The sequence below is a fragment of the Ictidomys tridecemlineatus genome, chromosome 10 (genome assembly GCF_052094955.1).
Source record: "Ictidomys tridecemlineatus isolate mIctTri1 chromosome 10, mIctTri1.hap1, whole genome shotgun sequence".
NCBI lineage: Eukaryota > Metazoa > Chordata > Mammalia > Rodentia > Sciuridae > Ictidomys > Ictidomys tridecemlineatus.
The window spans coordinates 85,777,746-85,800,751 of record NC_135486.1 but is presented as its reverse complement, the minus strand read 5'-3'; the positions used below and the strand labels follow the sequence as shown (position 1 = coordinate 85,800,751).

Here is a 23,006-nt window from a genome sequence, read left to right as displayed (position 1 = left end):
GAGATAGGAACCGTGAGCCCTGAAGAGAGAGACCACAGCTTACTCCATTCTGGTCTGTTCCAGAAGATTCAGTCTATGCTCAACTCCTTCTGGCTTCTTCACAATGTGATCTGTCTCCTGCCACCCCACAAAGACTGCTCTGTCCAGTCACACAAATCCCCAGGAGACACTTCCCAATCCTGACCTCTCATAACTGTGCTGGAGCATCTCACTACCCTGATTGCTATCCCATTCTGTTATCCTCCCTTCTCTTGGCTTCCATACCATAGTAACCGCTTAGATTTCCTCTTCTCATCTCACACTGCTCTCTGTTGTCTGGACACCTACCCTGGGTTTTCATCTATCTTTGTGCCATTTTCTCCCAAATCCATCACTTCCATTTGCACACTCAGTCACTATTAGAAACCTCCTCTTCCACGTAGAAACTTAGGCTCAGATGCAAATGAAAAAGTGAAATCAATATGTAAAATACGAACAGAATACTTTAAGGTTGATTTCTAATTGCAATGAGCAATTCAGTTTTTCTCTTTTAAGTAACTGACTCTTTCTATCACTGAATATTTTATTTCCAAACCTGTCCAGAAGACAAAACAATGAGGGAGGGGTTTGGTACCCAGTGGGATCTTTACCAACCCACACCTCTCAGCAAAGTTAGGCATAGTGTTTGACCAGCACCTAATCAAGTCTTTTTATAGTTTCAGTATTAATTCAAAATAACTGAATTCTGGCTGTAGTAATTCACTCAATTGGGGCTTGGCTAAGTCACTTGGAAAAAAAATTTTAACTACAAGTTATTAACATAATGGGAACTTGATTTTTGTGCTTGGGATTTTTCTCTGCTTAAATGGCTATTTGTGCTTTAAAAATTTCCATCCTAGGCCAGCCATTGTAGCTATTGCTCTGGTCTTGCCCCTTGGCTTATAGAGATGGAAAAAAGATCTCCTGCCTCTCTCTGGCAAGAATATTGTTCTTTGGAAAGCTTTTCTGAACTTCTGGTTCTCATTCTGTGTTTCTGCTGCTTTCACCATCAGTGTTGCACAACAGAAATGGCTTGTAACACGACAGACACATCATCGACAGGGGCCTCTAACTGCTCTGTAATGTTGGAACAAGTAGTTGTTTTTTTATTCGAGTCTTCCAACACCTCCAAAAATTACCTGATGAGCTTTTCTTGTGACCATTCTATCATTAAGTGAGTCCAGAGAAGTGGAGTCCAGTTCCTGGAAAAAATGAATCTCATTTCCTCCCCACTCTCTGTGCCAACGTCTCCTGTAAAGTTGAGTCCAAAAGCTTTGTCTTCTCTCTAGCTTTCCCCATATACATCATCAAATCACCACGAGGGTAGCTATTATGTTGTTATACATGCAATCCACTGCAAGGTGATGTGTTTTATTTTGGCTTATGCTCAAAGTTGTAGGATTGAAATGAACATGCAGGGATTTCTAGAAAGGCCAATCTGGAATTCAATTCTTTCTTATTAATTATCACTATCATTAGACGGGTACTAAATGTGTCTGTGATATTCAATTTAATCAGTACCACTGGAACTCCTCTAATGCCCCAATGTATAAGTGCTCAGGTTACAGTTGGAAGGAGACAATGCATCCCTTCATGAAGCCCACAAGTCAGTTGGGCATAAGAATAGTCACAACTGGTAAAAATAGATATGATCAGCTGCAATGCTTGTGGTACAAACAAGGGGCTTTTAAAGTAACTTGTCACCATGTGAAGAAAACAAAAACTGCTCCAGGTAAGCACATTGTGAGGTCCATCTTACTGTAGATCAAGAAAGGTGGATTTTAAAACCATTGCCAAGTTCATGATTTTAAGTTTGTTCCATGCCATGTCATATTTTCATAGAATACTGACTGGTAAACACTAAGCTTACTATTTCTATAATACTCTACTTTTATGAATATAAATAAGATTTTTTAATCAAAAAAATTACTCCTGGCTGGGCACAGTGGTGCATGCCTATAATCCCAGCAGCTCAGGAGGCTGAGGCAGGAGGATTACGAATTTAAAGCCAGCCTCAGCAAAAGTGAGGCGCTAAGTAACTCAGTGAGACTCTGTCTCTAAATACAATACAAAATAAGGCTGGGGATGTGGCTAAGTGGAAAAGTGTCCCTCAGTTCAATCCCTAGTAAATGCCCCCCCTCCAAAAAAAATTACCCCTGAAAAGCAAGAAAAAAAGAAAAGAAAGGAATCTCATTATATTTAGGCCCTCAGTTTCTTAAGGTAGTGGTGTTTCTCTTTGTTTCAATAAGCAAAAGAACTATTTGGAAAAAAATATTAACTGAAAACAACTGCAACCATTCTAGAATTTTAGTAAGATTGGAAAGAAAATTTTTTTACAAAGAGTATTTTTTTCCCATGGGAATATGGCCTAAGAGTTATGAGTACTAGATGTTGAAAGTGTTGGCAACTAAGAATTCTAAAAATCACTCATCACCTTGAACTTGAATCACAGAACTACATTGAATCACTGTTGTGTGGAAAAATGGGAAAGATGAAAACAATATGAAATTTAATAGTATTACATATTTCTTACATGAAAATAAAGATATATTTGATGACTCAAAAAGTGATTTTATTAATGATGAAAAATAGTTGTTAAAATGTATGTAAATCACTTGAATGAAATTGTTTTATTGTGAAAATAGAAACTCGTATATCTAAATTAATGTTTCTATAACATGAAGTTTTATACATGAATGAATAACTATAATAGTGAAATAAGTAAAATAGGGAGTTGCCTAACTTTTCAACTATAACCTTAAAAGCTACATATGCAAGTCAGGGGAAAAAAAAGCTTTAATAAATAAAATATCTCCTTATAACAATAGCAGATTACCTCATATTTTAGGTTGCCTAATACTCAAACAACTTCTATTGCATAGCATTGCATAGAGAAAGTTGAATAAATGTTACTGGCAATCATTTTTATAAAAATAGAAACTTTGATTACAACAAAAAGAAAATGAACTGAAAGGAACCTAAATTTTAAAATAAAAATAAGAATCAAAATCATGATACTTTGTTCCCACTAATTAGGCATTAAATAAGTCCAAGATAATCCCACATAGTTCTTGTCTCTTATTTCTGGAGAACAGACATAGAAACAACAACCAAAATGTACTGTGAAATTTAAATAATAAGAGATCAATTAGTCCAAAAAATTACACTGAAGCCTAAAGTATATGTATTTCTTTGCATACATAATATAATAGATTAATGTTAAGATTAGGTAGTGAACAGACATGAAATACGCCTATTCAAATATCATGGGTGGTTTATGATGTTCGGGCAGGGTTAGGAGTTTGATCCTAAAATGCGTGATGACTTCTAAGTGGCTGTTCTACTTTGATTTGAAAGTGCACTGATTTATTGAGTTTCAGAATACATACCTCTAAATAATCTGTGGAGCAGTCTGTATGATCTTCCAACTCAAATGCTAAAAATGTATAGTTCACTGTGTTGCCCCTTGTTGCTTGGATGGTCCAGTTGCAACGCTGATTTTCAGAGTAAGGATGTGGGTAATTTATGCTCTCCAAGATGCCGTAGGTCTGATTAACTATCACCACGTTCTCACATGCTGAAAAAAAATAAGCATGATAGGTAAAACCACTATCACCTGTATCATAATTGTGCCAAGATGTGTGTGAGATGTTTTTAGCAGGGCTAAAAACCCTTATATACATACATAAACTAGCTAAAAACACTATATACGTACATAAATATTTGGCACAGCATTTTTATAGTGACAGTGCCTCTATTTTGAACAAATGGGCAATGATGCTGCAGTGACTCAAGCTTTAAAGTGTCAAGGAAATGGAATATTCATGTTAAAATAGGCACAACGTTGGATGATAGCAGAATAACTTGACTACTCAGAGAGCAATATGCTTTGTTTGTTTAGAGAAGTGTATTAAATGTTCTTCAGTTTTTCTAACTTTAACAATCAAAAGAGGTAAAAATTCTAATTTTTAAATTCAACAGGTTTGAAAATACTAAGTCCTAGCCGGGTGCAGTGGCGCATACCTGTAATCCCAGCAGCTCAGGAGACTGAGCCAGAAGGATCACAAGTTCAAAGCCAGCCTCAGCAACTCAGTGAGACCCAGTCTCTAAATAAAATACAAAATAGGGCCGGGGATGTAGCTCAGTGGACGACTAGCCCTGAATTCAATCCCCAGTACCCTCAACTGCAAAAAAAGAAAATACAAAGTCCTGTGTGAATGCTAAATGTGAGTTGCAACATGGTTTTGCAAAACATTCAGAGATCTGTATGAAATCCACAACCAAGCCTGTGATTCCTCTAGTTAGTCATCAAGAAATTCTAACCAAATAAAGGGAAGTGAGAAAGATTTAAAGAAGAAATGAAAACCTGAAATCTTGAAAGAAAAAAAAAACCCTTCAGTCGAATAGTGTCATTTTCTTCAGCTGAATATTCAACAAAACCACACCAAATACCTCCATGTATGTCTAACCTTGGGAGTAAATGTCAATCCTAATGACTGGAACGAGGCATATACATACCTCTTCTCAAGTATTTTTCATGTTGTCTTTATGGTGTGCAATAAAAGAAAGCAGGAAATTAAACATTATATTGAAAGAGGTGTCTCTGAAAAGTATGGTGCCTAGTTATATTCATGAGGTCACACTGTATTCTGAAAGGTGCCTAGAACACCACTGATAAACTTAGGGTTTAGCAAAGTATGCCTTTGTGTCTCTTCAAATTCTTCCTTTGGTGGAACAAGGTTAATGTTCAAACCATCCCTCTTTAAAAATCTTTGGGTCCCAGTTTTGTCTGCAAAAGCTTTTTAAAGAATGATGTTGTTTTCGATGTCTTCAAGAGGTTACACCTATTAGGCACACAGATATACCACAATGAGAAAAACAGACAAAAACGGATTCATTCAGCCATACGGGTTGCTCTCATTTCTCACACATTCTATTATCTGCAAACCTCCAATTTCAAATGGCAAATTTTATACAAAATTTGACAGGTCACCTCTGATTTTACCTTTAAGGAATACTAATTTGTTCCTTAAGTATTCTGAAAGTCAGAGAGAAAAATTAAATATTACAGGAATAAAAAGAAAAGGAGGAGTCATCTCATAAAAAATCTTAGTGTAACTATGAAATGAACTAGCACACAATAATAAAATTAAAGAAATAATTATAAGCTACACCTAATAGATGTATCCCTAATAGAACCTGAAAGAGTTTTTTTGTATACATAATAATGATGAACATCTGAGGAACAAAGCTATATATTAAAATGCATGATTCAAAACTATTGAGAATTCGGTCAAATATATATAAGTGAATGTGAATCTTCAAATCCATGCATAAATCAAGGCTAGATATTAATATTCTTTCAACATCCAAGGGATACGTGTATGTGACATATAATTTTGTGACTTTCAATTCCGTTTTTAGATAACTGTGTCAAAATTACGGACCCATTTAAATTTAGTGGGGCAAGGACTTATACTTCCAAAAATACAAGTATTTGTTAAATAACATGAAGTCAAAGAAACCTTGTTTTCATGAATGCTCATTTTGAAACTAACTTCAAAAAACATTTAATTCCCCAGTGAGAAAAAAGTTGAAGAGATTATCTAATTTAATCTCTTCATTGTAGGAAATGAAAAGAAATTCTGGAAGCCCAGAGAAGAAAATGACCTCCTCAAGGGGTAGGGGCCAGGACACACCCCAGGCTTGTGGATATTTAAAAAATTTTTAAATTTGTTCTTTTTAGATATACATGGCAGTAGAGTGTATTTTGACATATTATATATACATGAGTGTAACTTATCCTAATTAGGATCCCATCTTGTGGTTGTACATGATCTGGAATTTCACTGGTCGTGTATTAACATATGAACATAAGATAGTTATGTTGCATTCATTCTTCTATCTTTAATATTTTGTTCAATGCCCCTTTGATTCAGCCACATTGCCTTATGGGGAAGCAAGATTTAAAAATAGTATCTCTATCGGGACCCCGGTGAAAAAAAATGTCCCTACTCACAAAGACCACAGTTTCCTATAAAATTAAGGTGTGTATTAAGGTAGAGGACCAAACCTAGGGTGGGAGACTACTTCGTACAAAGGAATAATATCTAATGAGAAGATTGTAATGTGTGATACACCTGAAAAAGTATTAATCACCATTACAGTGATCTTTAGCTGGATTGTAGCAGTCTCAAGATATTACATACTCTTTTAATTGTTTATAGTTGTTCAGATGATTTACTTATAGGAGATTAAATTTAATAAATAAGCATTTTCTCCTCATATGAGGAAGAAATTTTAAATTTAAAAATTTCACACAAGAAACTAAGATTAATTTCAATGGCTCAAACCCATGGGTTATTCTGCTCTCAGTTTCATCAAGGGTCTGATGTCCCACTCTAGACACCGAGTGACTGTCACACATACTTACTCTGCCAGTATTTGACCTCGAAGCCACCTCCTTGCTGACCTTCATTAGTCCTCAGTTTTAATAACATGTTGTCTCCACTAGAACGGATCAGAGGCGGTTTTTCATCCCCACAAAGCTGAGTTAACAGATGAGAGCTGGTACTTGGGCCATCATAGATCTTTAATAAAATATTTAAAATATTAGATGGTTGTGGCTATATGAAATCTAAAGGACTCTGAATAAATAGAGAAAAAATACTCAGTAGGACTCTGGCAAGGAAAAAAAATTATATATACACATATATATATATACATATATATAGAATAGCCCTGAAATAAAATATCTTTTAAAAATTTGCCATAGTACTATAAACTCAGACCATGAACTCAGACAACTTAGCCATCACAGTAATAAGTATGTGATGTCAGGATAATGACATCACATACATTGAAAATGACATCACATAAATCGAAAATGAAAGTCTAATACATATTTTGAGGTCATCGCTAACATCAATGATCCTTTATTTTTGATTCCCTAGTTTATAATTTGTGAAACTTTAGTAGTTTTTCATATTTTTAGTGGACCATGGTGAATTGCTGGTATGACAAAAAGTCATATTTGGATGACTCTAATTATCTTCTTTAATTCACCAAAATAGTTCTCTAAATTACTATGTTTTTAATACACCTATAGAAATTATGTAGAGGATGGTAATAACCCACTATATAACCCCTTTTAGGGCATTTTTAACTACAACTTAACAGTTCATATTCAAAATGTTTTACAAACATGTTGTATCAAGTCATTTGGTAATACTGTATTTAGAAGATTAATATTTTCACCAAGTTTCTTTAAAGTTTTTATTTTGCTTAAATTTCTTATGTGGATGTCCTGCTTAAATGCTCCCCTTTCCTGAAAATCAAAAATAAAAATAAATGCATAATGTGTATTTTAATGAGAACAGAGCAGTGAGTAGCTCAACTGAAATACTATAAATACCGCCAGATAATCCCAAGAGCAGTTTGGATGATGCTCCAAGTGGAAGTCTTTGAATTCCAGTTCAAACGGGCTGCCGTGGCTGGATTTCAACCACCAGTAGCATTCAGAGCTGTGGTAGTAGGGCATTGGGTAGTTCGGGGATGTGAATATGCCAGTGGAAGTGGTAAGATTGCCTCCACAACCTATAGGAGAAAGAAAATGCATGACAAGAGAAAGAAATAGAAAGATGCCTACCCTTTCCTTTTTTATAAAATTGAAATTTCTTTCTATATTGAACTGGCACTTCTCTTTAAATCAATGTGCAAAGCAAAACCACATCCCAGAAAAGTAGTTAGTCTATAATCACAATTCATATCAATGGACTTTCCTTTTCTAATCAAGAGGATAGCCCGATGACATATGCCAGAGAACTAGAATTTTTACCTTTGTCCTTCAAAATATATGGCTGCTGGGTTTTGTTGTTGTTGTTGTTGTTTGTTTGTTTTGGTACTGGGGATTGACTCAGGGGTACTCAACCACTGAGCCACATGCCCAACCCCATTTTGTATTTTATTTAGAGACAGGGACTCACTGAGTTGCTTGGCTCCTTGCCATTGCTGAGGCTGGCTTTGAACTCACAATCCTCTTACCTCAGCCTCCCAAGCAGCTGAGATTATAGGTGTGCACTGCCACACCCAGTTGTTAATTCCATTTTTAATTCTACTGTAAATTAAGAAATATTTGCTATGTTAAAGTTTAGTAGAAAGATGAATAATAAAACATAGTTAGAAAAAAAGTAGACAAGTGATGATAGACCCAGAATGACAATCCAAGAATCAGGAAACCAATCAGATTGAATTCTCCTGTCCAAAGCAGCTCCTTGATCTTTACCTGTTAATGATCCATCCCAGTAAGCAGAGAACCCAGACTCTGTGAATATCGGGTCACTTTTGAATTCTAACCACAGTTTGTTACTGTGAGAGATGATTCTTGGAGGTAGATTTGATCCACAGTATGTTCCCAGGGATGGTGAGGTTTCATAGCCTCCATCTCTATGGCAGAATACAAAAATGAAAATTTATTAGATTATTGACAATACTACTGGATAAACATTTAACATCATTTAAACTACAGGATTACAGTCGACCAGTTTATCAAATCAGTCAACTTCTCTCAAAATGACTTTAAAAAACAAAATATTGAGTTTTCAATTTTGGCTTTGTTAAATAGTATTTGAGTGATGTAATAAAGAAGAACTATCATTTACGGCTGGCATGACATCTTATATAACCACTTGCAAGCTGAGAGAATGTGTTCAATCTTTATCTTCTCAAAGCCTCTGGCAAACACTTCAGAAAATATGGAGTACAGAAACCATAATTATTAACAGTATAAACAAGTATTGCTTAGTTTTACAGAGAAATCTTAAATGTTTTTCCTTCTAATTTGGAAATTTTCAAAATTTAATGTATCATATTTGTTATATTTGAAAAATTCTGGAAATAGTTATTTCCCTAAGAACTTTTTGACGTCTTAAATCTAATTTATAATCTGTACTTTATTTCAAACAAACAAAACATGATAATTCATTCAACATTAGATCCCAATGATTCGTTGTTGTAAATTAAGAAAATTATGTCATTTTAGCATGCTGTATTAGCAATTTTTTGCTTTAGTTTCTTACTTTATATAATACAATAAAAATTTTATAAATGTTGTAAGATTCTAGATTTGAAATGACAAATAAAACATTTGATGCAGATATATACCAAAATGATTAGCTTAATTTAACTTGATGTAATACAAAGGAGAGATATCAATGTATAAGTTCATATGCCTTCACTGTATAATTTTTGAAATACACTTTCATAATGCCAGGCAATGAAAGAAAGATGCCTTACACTGACATCCACAGCCCTAAGGTTTCTTTTTTTTATTTTTGATACCAGGTTGAAACCAGGGGTGCTTAACCACTAGGTAGTGTCCCTAGCCCTTTTTTATATTTTATTTAGAGACAGGGTCTCACTGAGTTGCTTAGGGACTCGCTAAATTGCTGAGGCTAGCTTCAAATTTGTGATCCTCCTGCTTCCCCAGCCACTGGGATTACAGGTGTGTGTCACTGTGCCTGGGTTCATTATTTATAAACAAAAAACTTTGTGAAAACTTTAATATGAGGTTGCTATCATGCCTTCATTTTTGTGACATAACTAGATCAAATGGACAGTAAATAGCCTGAAATTTAAATTAAGTTTACATAAAGAAAGTAGGTATTCAACAATAGCAAGTATTTCATTTCAAAGTGGTAATACATCTGTTCTCTTTGCCCAGATAAAAATCTGAAGTTTATTTCTAAACATTCCCTAAAAAAGTATTACATCAAAATAACCACTGACTTTTATGTAATTTTTTTCTATTTCTTCTGTCAGGCTTCAAATGACAAATTTTATCTCTTCTAAGGAATTACATAGCATAGTAGGGAGCTTTACAAAGAATGTTCATGTATTTTTTCTTAATCTTTCCAGGAATGATTATTAATAAAGATAAATGATGACAGAGATTATTTCGAAATAATTAAAGCGATTACCTGATTTCTACAAAATCTCCTATGCAATTTCCATTAATGCCTTCCTCCAAGGAGAAGTTTGTGAAGTGCAATGCAATCTGTTGATTGGGTTCCACTGTGATCCTATAAATGCATTCCAAGTTATTGGGGTAATTATTGGGGAAGTTTGGAGAACTTATCATCCCAGAGGAATCTGTGTAGTCTTCCAAGCATGCTGTAATAAGAAACAAACCACAAGAGAGAAAACAGAAAACATTATGCTACATTTATAATACATTCAGTAGGATATACTTCAGTATTTGTGCCTATGTTCTTGATTTTCAGTAGGCCTCCCTGGAATGTTCGGATAATGATTTCATTTTGAAAGGAAGTTTTTGGAATCTCAGAGGCAAAACAATTATTAGCAGCACACTTAGCCACATGGTAGAAATAGTTACATATATCTTGAAAGGGCTACTTATCTTGAGAGTGTCCTAATTTTTCTAGTCCATGCAAAGTACATTAAAATTGGCTTCAATTTAGAAATCTCAGAAGGGCCTTAGAAATAATTCAGTTCAGCTCTTCTTTTCATAATCTTACTTTAAAATTGTTTCCACCAAAGAACATATTCATGAGAAATAACAGTTTCCTCAGCCATGGAGTGAAGAGTAGAAGACATGGCATGGAGACCAGAGTGACCTTGAATCACAGCTCTTTTCCACCACTGATAAGCTCTGCAAACTCAGGCAAGCTACAACACCTCCCTGAGCCTTAGTTCCCCCATCTCAAAATTGGAGAGTTTTTTGTACCTCTGGAGATAAGTGTAAGAATTAGTAATAATGAAATTAAAGTGCTCAGTCCACCATGTATGTCCAATAAATATAGTAATTATCATTATATTTCAGGATAGAAGAGGTGTAATAAAGTATAAATCATGAGGAATAAGTTAAATTATTCATATAAACTATCTAGCTGAGTACCTGGACAATGATATGTCCTAAGTAAATATCAACTGTTCTAGTTGACTAGCTTTCAACTTTACCTATGCAGTCCTTCAGATTCTGTATTTAATAACTTATCCACTCAGTCACCTATGCTTTCCAAATATGAGGTATTTTATAAAAACAAAAACCTAATTTGGAGGCTTTTTAAATATATCTTCAATTGCATCCAGTAATGACCTAAACCTAGAGTTCAGGAATAGACAGAGGTCTCTGACTTAAAGATTTGGGGAAAGAATAAGCTACTATACTTTATTGCAAGTGAAATAAAATGAAGCTGTTTAGTTATGCTATTTCCCCAACTGCTGCTAGATAATTGTATTCGGAAGAAAAACAGTCATCACAGGTATTGGGAGTACAAAGATGCATAATAAAATATTATAGGTTCTACTATCTATGTGTAGCCCTCAGGGTAATGAAAATTTAATAAATATTTGGTTTTATTCTCTGTAAAATCAAGGCTTTACTTTATTGAAGGAATCCACAGTGATATTGAACCACCAACGTTATATTCGACTCCCAAAGCTTACTGTTTTATAGTCTGCCAAGATTTTTCCATTCTTCCATAGGGAGAAGGAAAGAGGAAAAGTCAGTAAGGAAGACAGAGAGAGAGGGGGGGGGGAATGGAAAGCCATACAGAGATTGCATACTAAATATTTCAGACTCAGTAATGAGTATTAGTAAGATTTTAAAAAATCCATGGATTAAAAGGACATTCAATGAAAGCTATGACCCAGGATCCCTGAATTAACACAACTGTCAGATCCACTGACCCCCACACAGACAAGTTACAGCTTTAGCCAGCAAGTCAAATATTTTGAGCAAATTATCTGTCCAACTCTCTTGTACTAAAGAGAGAATTCTCCTTGCTTACCTACTCTGCTCCCAGAGGGCAAGTATTGTAAATCTCTAATGAAACTTTCAGTGAGTCTGCAGGAGAATGTTACATATAATTGGGTTCCCTGGGAGGGAAGCCTAACTAAATGCCATTTTGAACAGTAATGATGGGCAATTTTCCTATGTCTAGGTTGTATGCCAGTGATCATGCTGGTAGTTGGTGGGAGTTTGTTCATCCCTAACTTTGAATCATACATGAAGATTCCTTGCCGTTGCTGGCTCAAAGGTAGACCGCAGTGTCTGATGGTGTTGGAGTGACCTTCATACTGTTCATTTGTCTGAAATGCTTTACCAAATAATTTTCCCTCCTCCCTTGCACATTCTTCAGCAAATAAATTCATCCCTGTCATTTAAAGTCCAGTTCAAATATCACATCTGTGAAAACTTTCTCAGCCAAGCAGAATTAATTTCTCTATACTCAATAAAATTTTATGAAAATAGCAATTTGATCCCCAAACATATTTTTTGTAATTGTTTTTATGTGAGTACATTTCTCCCACTAGGTCTTAGGATATGAAAAAGGTCCTATTAACCGTGATTAATTGTTACTTAGCACAGAACTTGGTCCAGATCAGGTCCCAGTAACATTTGTTAAAAGTGCATTATATAATGTGTTGAAGACTGAAGGGGTGGGAAATGTACCTAATTTTTTTGGTTACTATTAATTATTTTCAAAATGTTTTTATTTTTTCTTTTTAGTAATATATTACAGTAGAATGTATTTTGATATATTTTACATACATGGAGTATAACTTCCCATTTTTGTGGTTGTACACGATGTGAAGTTTCACTGGTTGTATATTTATATAGGAATATAGGAAAGTTATGTCCAATTCATTCTACTGTCTTTCCTATTTGCATTCCCTTCCCTTGCCTCATTCCCTTTTGTCTAATTCAATGAATTTTTTATTCTTCCCTAATCCCTCTTTATTGTGTGTTAGCATTCACATATCAGAGAGAACATTTAGCCTTTGGTTTTTTTTGGGATTTGTTTATTTCACTTAGCAAAAATATGGAGCATCTCACAAATCTGCATGCCATTCTTGCACAGGGGCTATGCCAATCTTCTCTGTATCATGCCAGTTTTAGTATATGTGCTGCCAAAGCAAGCACACACATACCTAATGTTCTTCTACCCTCTCTACCTGACCCAGTTCTTCTCTTTCAGGCTACTCCACTATTCCCTTCCTATAACCTCCTCTATTTTTATCACCACAAATTTCCTTTCTCTTTCTATCCTCTTTTCTGGATTGTTTGAGGTTCTTTAATATTTTGTCATATTTATTCAATCTAAAAATAAAAATCTCTGCTTCCAGCCATGACAATCAATTCGTACTGAATTAGCCCCCCCCTTTTTTTATTGGTTGTTCAAAATATTACAAAGCTCATGACATATCATCTTTCATATATTTGACTCAAGTGGGTTATGAACTCCCATTTTTACCCCAAATGCCCCTTTTCTTAACAAATATAAAACCAAGCAAAATTTTGGACAATAAGGAATATAAGATTGCTGTTCTAGATGGAAAGGAAACTTATGAGCTAGACTCTTGATTTCTTTGGTTCTAGAACTTAGCAGAATTTTCTGACCACAGCAGTGAGCTGAAGCCAAAGCAGTGAATGACAGTCATATGAAGCAGAGGAAGCCGAGATCTGAGTTTAGCACTGCCTAGAAACATAAGGAAAGCTACTGGGTGGAAGAAGGAGAGAGAGAGGAGAGCCAGATGTCTGGCTAGGGCTCCCATCAGTCTTGGCAGAGCCTGGGCTGAGTAACAAAGAGTGAGCGCACCAGAGAGCTGATACCGGTAGCCTGGAAACAGAAACAACATGTTTGTGGTCAGGGCAACTTTCTGAGCCAGAAAGGAAGTACTTTATCTACACCCCACAAATTCAATTGAGGCATCTAAAAGGTCACACTTTATAAGTGAAGACCTTGGCCAAGAGCAGGCCTTCTTTAGAGGTTCCCTACCAGTGTGTAAGTGTGACTCTTAAAAAAGATTTATAGGAATAGCCTGGTGCAGTGGCATAGGCCTATAATCCCAGCGGCTCAGGAGGCTGAAGCAGGAGGATCTGAGTTCAAAGCCAGTCTCAGCAATGATGAGGCTTTAAAGTACTCAGTGAGGCCCTGTCTCTAAATACAATACAAAATAGGGCTGGGGATGTAGTTCAGTGGTTGAGTGGCCTGAGTTCAATCGGTACTGCTCGCCACCAAAAAAAGACTTGCAGAAATAATATAGCTTAGAGATTGAGACCTACCAAATCAGAGGGCCGTGGGAAACACCTAGAAAGTTTCACAAATACACCTTTAATATTTTTAAAATAAAAGCCTACATCAGTACAAGGTAATTGGTCAGATTTAAAGCAAAAATAATAGTAAGGTAGAGTTTATAATATATAGAGAAAGAAAAGATATAATTAAAATAGCAAAGAGAAAGGGACAGGTTAAATCACACTATCATGAGATTATTACATTTGTAAAGTGGGAAGAGGAGATTGTAGAATATGAAGTGTTAGATGTGAAAAATGAAGTACAAGGTGTAAAGTATAAATCCACAGCATTATATTAAATCTAACCAAACCAAACCAAAGAGGTATTATTAAAAATCCATTAAAAGAAATAGAATGGAATAATAAAATACTCTGCAGATAAACAAAAATGACAGGAAATAGTAACAGAAATAGTAACAGAAGAGACATTGGAAAAAAAATCATGATGTCATGCCAAATCCAATTGTATCAACAATAACTGTACCAACCAACTTAACCTAATTGGCCATTGAAGAATACCACTCTTATAAATAGCAGACTACTCAGGTTTCCAAGTGTACAGGAAATGTACAGCAACATAGATGAGGTGCTAGACTGTAACACAGGTTTCAATAAATTTTAAATAATTGAAAACTTAAACTGTTTTCTTTAAATGAATGAAATTGAATTATAAATCAGTAAGATGTTTTGAAAAACTACAAATACTTGGAATTTAAAAAACAGATTATAAATAATTCATAGATCAAATAAGAAATCACAAGGGCATTAGAAAATGCTAAAAGCTGTAAATTGATGAAGATTATCAAAATCTGGGATATGAAGAAAAAGACAGTGCTTAACGACATATATATTTTCTGTATAAGAAAATAAAATTAGTTTATTTTCATCTAGAGAAACCAGAAGAAAAGCAAACATAGCCAATAATTAAAAGAAAAAAATAACATAGATGAGAACAAAAGTCAATTAAATAGAAAACAAAAATCAACAGAGAAAATTAACCATGCCAAAAATTAGTTCTTTGGGAAAAAAACATTAAAATAAAAAGAATTGTATAACATTGATGAAAGAAAAAACAAACTATTATTTTTGAGAATGAAAGAGGAAGTATCAAAAATCTTTAAGTCTTTAAAAGAGGCTATGATTGAAAAAAATGTGCAAATAAATTTGACAACATAGATAAAATAGAAAAATTCTTTCAAAGTTACGAATTGCCATAGTTAACTCCAGAAAAAACAGAAAGCCTCTGTAGCCTCTATGAATCAAAGAAATTATATTTGCAATTTTCAACCTTCCTCCAAAGAAAACCATATGCTCATTTACCTTTACTTATGAAATCCTATCAAAAAACAAAGGAAACGTTTATACTATACAAACTTAGAAAATGGCGGGGAAGGTAAGACGACACCACCTACTGCATTTTTTTTTTTAAGAGAGAGTGAGAGAGAGAGAATTTTAATATTTATTTTTTAGTTATCAGCGGACACAACATCTTTGTTTGGATGTGGTGCTGAGGATCGAACCCGGGCCGCACGCATGCCAGGCGAGTACGCTACCACTTGAGCCACATCCCCAGCCCACCACCTACTGCATTTTTAAGACTAAATATTACTCCATACGGAAACCAAAGATATAACAAAAGAAAAAACTACAGAAAAATATGTCTCATAACCATAGATTCAAAAATCCTTAACAAATTTAACTTAACAACTGCAGAGGGACATAAAAATTACAATGTGTCATAACCAAGTAGAGTTTATCCTAGGCATGCATAATTGTTTTGATATTTTAAAATTAATCAATATAATGTGTCATATTAATAGGATTTTAAAAAGACTTGTGATAACAACAGAAGATGCAGAAAAATCATTGAAACATTAAAAACCCCTCCCTGATAAAAACTCTCAGTAAGTACAAATAGAATGGAACTTCTCAACCTAATAAAAGGTATCTATGAAAAGACCACCATCATGCTTAGACAGCAAAGGAGTAAATGTTTTCCTTCCAAGATTAAGAAATGGGCCAATGTGACCAGTCTCGTTCTTCTTATTTAACACTGTACAACAAGTCCCTAGTTATTACTATAAGACAGAGAGAAAGAGAAAGGAAAAAATAAAACTGTCCTTATTCACAGTTATGATCATATCTGTAAAATATACTAAAGAATCTAATAAAAATCTATCAGAATAACTAAGTTTAGTGAGGATACAGTATATGGGATAAATAGCTGAACATCAATTTAAGTGGCACATGTTAGCCAAACTGGAATATAAAATTTCATATGCTATCTATAACAGCATAAAACACAAAGTTCAGTGGGAATGCAAACGCTCTACACTAAAAGCTTTAAGACACTGTAGGAAGAGATTAGAGAAAATCTGAATAAATGGAGAGGTAAAATATGATCATGGATGGCAAGACTCAATTTGAGAGGTCCTTTGTTCCTAATGGATCTATAATTTCAATGAAATTCCCAACAGGTTTGGGGAGGAGGGGAAAATTGAAAAGCTGCTTCTAAATATGGAAATGGAGAGGATCTAGGATAGTCAAAACAATTTGGGAAAATAAAAAAAAAAAGGACCAATGTAGAAGTTTTAAACTCTCAGACTTTAAGATACACCTTAAAATTAAATAATTTTAAGAAAGAGTGTCCTTTTGTTATAAGGATAAATATATACATCAGTGGGATTGAATAGAGATTCCAGAAGCACACACATGTATGTGGGCAAGTGATTTTCAATAATACTGCAAAGGCAATTCAGTGGGGGAGAAAGAGAAGAAAGAATCTTTTCACCAAATGGTACCTCATCAGTTAAATACCATTTGCCAATGAAACAGGCTTAGGTTTCTAACTTACAGAAAATTGGAAAATCAAATAAAAATGAGTCATTAGATATAAAACTTCAAACATAAAACTTTCTAAAGGAATGCACGGAGAAAATCTTCCTAACTTTGGCAGGCAACATTTCTTACACACGATACAAAACCCAGTAAACACAACAGGGAAAAGAAAAAGGATCTATTGGACTTCTGCTCTTCAAACGATAACATTCAGAGAAAGAAAAGGTTAGCCACTGTGAGCAAATAGTCGCCATACATTTATCTGATGAAGGACCTACTTCCATCCAGAATATATAACATATGACTCAATAATAAGAAAACAACACAAACACAAATGAGCAAAATGGTTCCTATTAATGGACCCCTGACAAAAGGAAGTACATGAATTGTCAAAAAGTCCACAGAAAGGCACTGAGCACTATTAGTCACATGGGAAATGCAAATAAAAACCACATGATTCTTCCACACAATGACCAGAGGCTGATAATAAACAGATTGACAGTATCAAGAAGTGGCCAAGATGTGGCCAAGTGGAATTCTCATTCATTTAGAATATATGAAATGATATAAAAACTTTGGGGAAAATTCTATTCCTAAGCAACTTCTTCACTGAAAAATCCACCAAACACTTGCACATCAATCTTCATAGCAACTTTTTTCAAAATAGTGGAAAAGTGGACACTACTCAACTATTCTAACAACAGGTAAATGGGTAATCAAATTATGATACATCCATGTAATGGAAGGCTATAGGCAATAAAGAGAACTACTAATAAATAAAACATGAAAAAATTTTGGGTGCATTACACGAAATGAAAGAAGCCAGACCCAAAAGGGTATATACAGAGTGTGCCCATGCATGTTTGCTTTAAACAGTAAAAAACTAATCTACAGTGACAGGAAGGAGGTCTGCGGCCGCTGGAATGGAGGATGTGACAGAGGTGACTGTCCAAACAGACACTAGGAAGTTTTCTTGGGTGATAGAGTGTTCTTGAATGGAGAGGGGATTAAATGGGTCTACATATTTGTTATAATGATGGATACGTTTTGTCTTGTGAAATTCCGGAGTAAAAATCTCTGTTATATTAAAAGTTTAAAAGGTTTGTGTAAAGATTCAGTTCTCTAGAGGAAATATAGAAAATTCTAATTCAGATATCCAATGAGTAAAAAATAAAATTAAAATAAAAAATATTCATTTTGAAGAGACCTCTATTGTCAATATTAAATATTAGACTATTTAATAATGTTAAAATTATACTGAAGTTTTATGAGACTCAAATGTATGATTTTTAGAGAGAAAAACAATAGTTGTCTGTACTATTCCTTGAAAAGTTAGAAGCTTCTCTTACCTGAAATTGAAATCTATAAAGTAGCTTAATTTTCTTCTCTAAACAGTAAAATGGCTCTTTCTAAAATAATCTTAAAGCTCAATACTTACCTAGAGGACGTGTAAGACCCTAAAGTTTGATCCCTAGCACCTCCAAAAAAAAAAAAAAAAAAAACACCACCTTGTAAAATAATGATAATAATACTGAAAAACAGTACTGCTAAGCTTTAGTTTCTTCTTGTGCTTTGCAACAAGATAATTAATTTGTAACAAATAATTAAGTTTGAGTGTGTTCCCATAAAAGGATATTCATGTTGTCATGGTGTTTTTTACATCAATCTAAAATGCAAACATAAAAATACGTCAGTGCTCACTATTTTATCTTATGTTGCTAAAGGAAAATTCACATCCAAAAGCAGTTGACCTGTTATTATGGTCTAAGAAAACTGACAAAGAAATGAAGAAGAAAAGTACAATTCTTCCAGCCCCTGTATCAACGGGAGTAATGGAAAAGCCTGTTTCTGAAGATCAAAAACAATTGTTGGCAGAACTCCCAAATTTTTCCCTCTGATCAACTTTTAAAAAGAATTAAGAAGTGAAATATGTAAATGTCCCTTGTGTATCATTATAAAATCACAAAACTAAGTTTTTCTAAAAAGTGATAATGTTCCTTTGCCTTCGCTAAGCATTTTCAAATAAATTCTTGCATAGCATTAAGCATGAGGTCAATGGAAACAGGTCAGCCCCAAAAGATTAGACCACAGGAATAGGAGGCACCCATCCTGTGGAAGTGCATTGCATACACAGACTGTAGATCTGGGGTAAGTAGTATACCAGCTCCCCTAATTGGGATAATTTATGCGATTGTCTAATCACATTATGGAGCCAGGCACAGTGGTGCATGCCTGTAATCCCAGCAGCTCAGGAGCCTGAGGCAAGAGGATCCCAAGTTCAAAGCCAGCATCAGCTTAGACCCTGTCTCTAAATAAAATACATGCACGCACACACACACACACACACACACACACACACACACACACACACACACAAAATAGGGATAGCTCAGTGCCTGAGTGCCCCTGAGTTCAATTCCTAGTACCTGTCCCCCACACTAAAAAAAAAAAAAAGAAAGAAAGAAAGAAACCATCTATAAACATGATTTCTAAAATCACTTATGAGACTTTTTGTTTCTGAATGAATCCATATGGCTCAGATTTTCCAGATATGTGGGAAATAAACAGCCAACCCAAGGAACCATCATGGGTTTTTATTGCCATGTTTAGTTTAACATTCCTTAAAGCAAAGACTCCAGGGAAGATATAATTACAGGTTCAATTTCTTCCTTAGAAAGATGAGGCCTTCCTAACTTAAGTCTAACATTTTCTACAGTTTGCTGCTAGATGGTCACAGTTGTTGCTTTTTTCTTTTCCTTCACAGCAAAGTAGCTGCTACAAAATTGTGCTTGGACATGAGTAATTATATTTTAAATCTGCCAAAGTCAGGGTAGTCCTTTATAGCTATAATATCATTTTAACATTGAATTTCATCACATTTTTCTTCTTTTTATTTTCACCGATTTTGCAAAACAGCCAGGCTCTATCATCTCCATTTTTAAAGAGCTGTGGATGAGGGATCTGAGATCCCTAGAGATTATGCTTTGGAAATCACTTAGACATGGCCAAGATAAAATTTGAATTCAAGTCCTCGATTTCCAAATCCTGTGCTCTTTAATGAATCCAGGTTACTTTAGAGAGGAAATGTCAACTTGGGAATGAAGACAAGTAGGGGGACTAGAAATGTCACAAATCGACATTCTGTTCACCATTTTTATTCAAAGGGCCAAGAAATTTAACAAATTAGATAAGATAAATGAACCAATCTGGGAAGAGCTAGGATAGCTGTATGTGCCGTAATACAAGAAAACACTAACCAATTAGAAAGTGAATCTTTTGGAGACAAATAGACTTATTAAAATTCCTTTCCAGAAGAAAGATATCCAAGTATCTAAGCAGAAAATTCAGAATTCAAGGTAGAAAGAATAGGAGAGGATTATGATTTGCCCAGAGCAGTCCACATTAATATCAAGCTGGATATGGAGACCTGACTTCCCCTCAAGGCTTCCTTTCACGGTATCATGAACAGCACTTCCTACTAGTGCCATTTGCCATTTTCTCTTAGGATTTTACAGAGATTTACACTCTAAGACTTGACTTTCAGGGTCTTTAATGAAGTATAAAGACAAACTTCATGAGCTCCACTTGAATTTCTGAGCAAAAAAAATCTACCCTAGTCATCTCTATCTTAATCAAAATTTCTGGGTGAAACCCTGATACTCGAAGTTGTAATAATGCACTTCCATCCTCCCCAAGTTTCTTATGAATCCTTACAAGATTGTAGTTTAAAGTAGAATAATTCTCTCTATGCATTTCTTCTAAATAAACCTTTCTAGCCCTCTAATTTATCATTTCTTAACTTCCTACTCCTAAATGTCTTCTGGGGGCTTATTCCAGGATGACTGGTGAAAAAATAGCACTAAACCCCAGTGTATGTATATCACGGGAGGGGGGGGAGGTGTCTTTGGGCTGGGGATGAAGAAGTTGGGAAGGCCCTGTAGGGCTCACTTTTACCCTATATCAAGGTGTTTTTGATCATTCTTGGTCATTTCTCTTTGCAGAAAATATGAGAAGTTCACCACAGTTACACTGTAGCCCTGAAATGAATGTTACCAATTGCACCAGGTGCAGTTCATCTAGGTAATTTCCAAGAGCAAGTCAAGACACTTGGCAGAAGACATGGATTACATGTTGAGACTTGATTGTTTAGTTTGGCTCCTAAACCAACTAGCCATGTATTCTTGTGAAGAAAAATTCAACATTCTAACTTCTTTCTTCTTCATTTAAAATGTATTTGGACTAGGTCTAAAGATGTAGCTTAGTGGTAGAGTGCTTGCCTGGCAGGTGAAAGACCTTGGGTTTGATCCTCAGTACCACACACATGCATGAGAGGTGTGGAGGAAGGGGAAAGAGAGAGAGTGAGAGAGATAAGGAAAAAAATTACTTGGTTGAGATCTGTGTTTTGAGCTTCCTTGATACCATAAAAAATGATATTTGTATCCATCATGTTCACACAGACATACTACAAACAAATTTCATGAAGTGATACCTAACTTTGTGTGATAACTCTGATACCTTCATGCTATTTTCAATTCTACTCCATACTTTGAATAAATGCAGTCATGAATGAGTCATGAATTTACAGTGTGAAAAAACAATGGATTCAATGCTATATAAGTTTTTAATCTAATATAAAAGTTGAAAATGAATTAATTAGATGTCTCTGCTCTTGTTTATACTTTTAAAGTACCCTATTGGTAGGATTATCTATTTATGTATATGCAATAGATTTGAATAGAATATAAAATTTCAAATTAAATTGGCAAATTTAACTAATTATATTCTCTTGGGATTCAAGTGTTTTGTGCTTTCAGTCATCAAGCACTGAAAACCTCATCTCCTAATCACTTACTAAGAACTTCTTATGAGTTGCTATCCAGTAATATTTTACTTGTCACTTCTTTCATTCCTGTTTCCCCAGGAACATCTGGATGAAGGCAGTAACAGAGTGCAGAGGGAGGGAGTCAAAGTAACCACAAGAAGCCATCTCTTTCCTCCCAAACACATACCTGAGGGCTGACATCATAGCCACATGGCATGAACTACAGATGAGAAAAGAACTGGATTTAAATCAGGAAAATTCACCTTTATCAGATGAAGACAGTAACAGTGTCAGCAGGCAAATGCACAGAGGTTGTGCTGAAGAACTAGAAATCAGCAACCAAAGTCATTATTATGGCTCTGGAAATAACTTCTGCTAGAGCAATAAAACAGGGTAAGGTCCCACAACTGAGCTTTCACTGATGCTCTTCTTCTCTCTGACACTATTTTTATTCTGTAGAAAATAGTCCCCCAAAAGATAACTGAAAAGAAAGAGTCCTAACACCTCTGAGTTTTCAAATCAGCATCTCACGCACCCTGACTCTGCCTGCCTGGGAGGGCTAGCCCTCTGCTTGGCTGCAACCAGTTTAACTCCTCCTTTGGACCCCTGAGCCAATCCTTCCCTGAGAAGTAGTGCAAGAGCACCCTCAGTAATTCATGTGAGCTCACTTCTTGACCTATGGAAAACTGTAAAAGTTTCCAGAATTATAAAGTGAAGATGCCATATGGCTTCCTGGATCCAATCATAGATCAGAATGCTATTTAGAATGATTTGACGGTGTTAGACTTATGAGTTCATTCAGCAAAAGACAAGGCACATAGTGACCAACCAGGCTAAGCCAAGGGACAGAAAGTATGTACTCCCATGTCTGTGATTTCAGCCCTGTCTGGACCACACAGAGGCTAAAGTAGTGGCCAGTACACAGGGAAGCAGGGTAGAGCATCTCTGCAGTTGTTAGGATAGTCTCTTCTTTTTATCCTTTGCTTTTTCTTCTGCCCGCTCACTTTAAGTTTTGAGTGGGTGCTGGGGATTGAACCCAGGGCTTCCTGCATGCTAAACACACACTAGACAGCTAAGTTTTCTTTCCTGTCCAGCTTACTTCTTTCCTTTTTTTCAATTTACTTTTTTTTTTTTTAAACTTTGGCAGTGCTCGGGATTGAACCCAGGGCTTTATGCATGCTAGGCAAGTGTTCTACCACTCAGCATTATTCCCCCAATCCTTGATTT

The 23,006-nt window shown here is 35.1% G+C and overlaps 1 protein-coding gene and 1 non-coding gene across 2 annotated transcripts in view; both read right to left on the bottom strand.

Annotated features, from left to right (window-relative positions):
- The window catches only part of Cubn (cubilin), a 268,053-nt gene that overhangs the window by 185,639 nt on the left and 59,408 nt on the right, over window positions 1-23,006 (bottom strand). The window contains exons 23-27 of the mRNA XM_078023361.1: window positions 9,996-10,188; window positions 8,303-8,463; window positions 7,433-7,614; window positions 6,452-6,608; window positions 3,408-3,595 (exon numbers count right to left, since the gene is read on the bottom strand). Coding sequence (XP_077879487.1) covers window positions 3,408-3,595; window positions 6,452-6,608; window positions 7,433-7,614; window positions 8,303-8,463; window positions 9,996-10,188 — 881 coding nt within the window. The remainder of the gene's footprint in view (window positions 1-3,407; window positions 3,596-6,451; window positions 6,609-7,432; window positions 7,615-8,302; window positions 8,464-9,995; window positions 10,189-23,006) is intronic.
- Window positions 12,858-12,964, bottom strand: LOC120887764 (U6 spliceosomal RNA). The gene has a single exon (XR_005731090.2). It is a non-coding gene; the product is annotated as a U6 spliceosomal RNA (small nuclear RNA).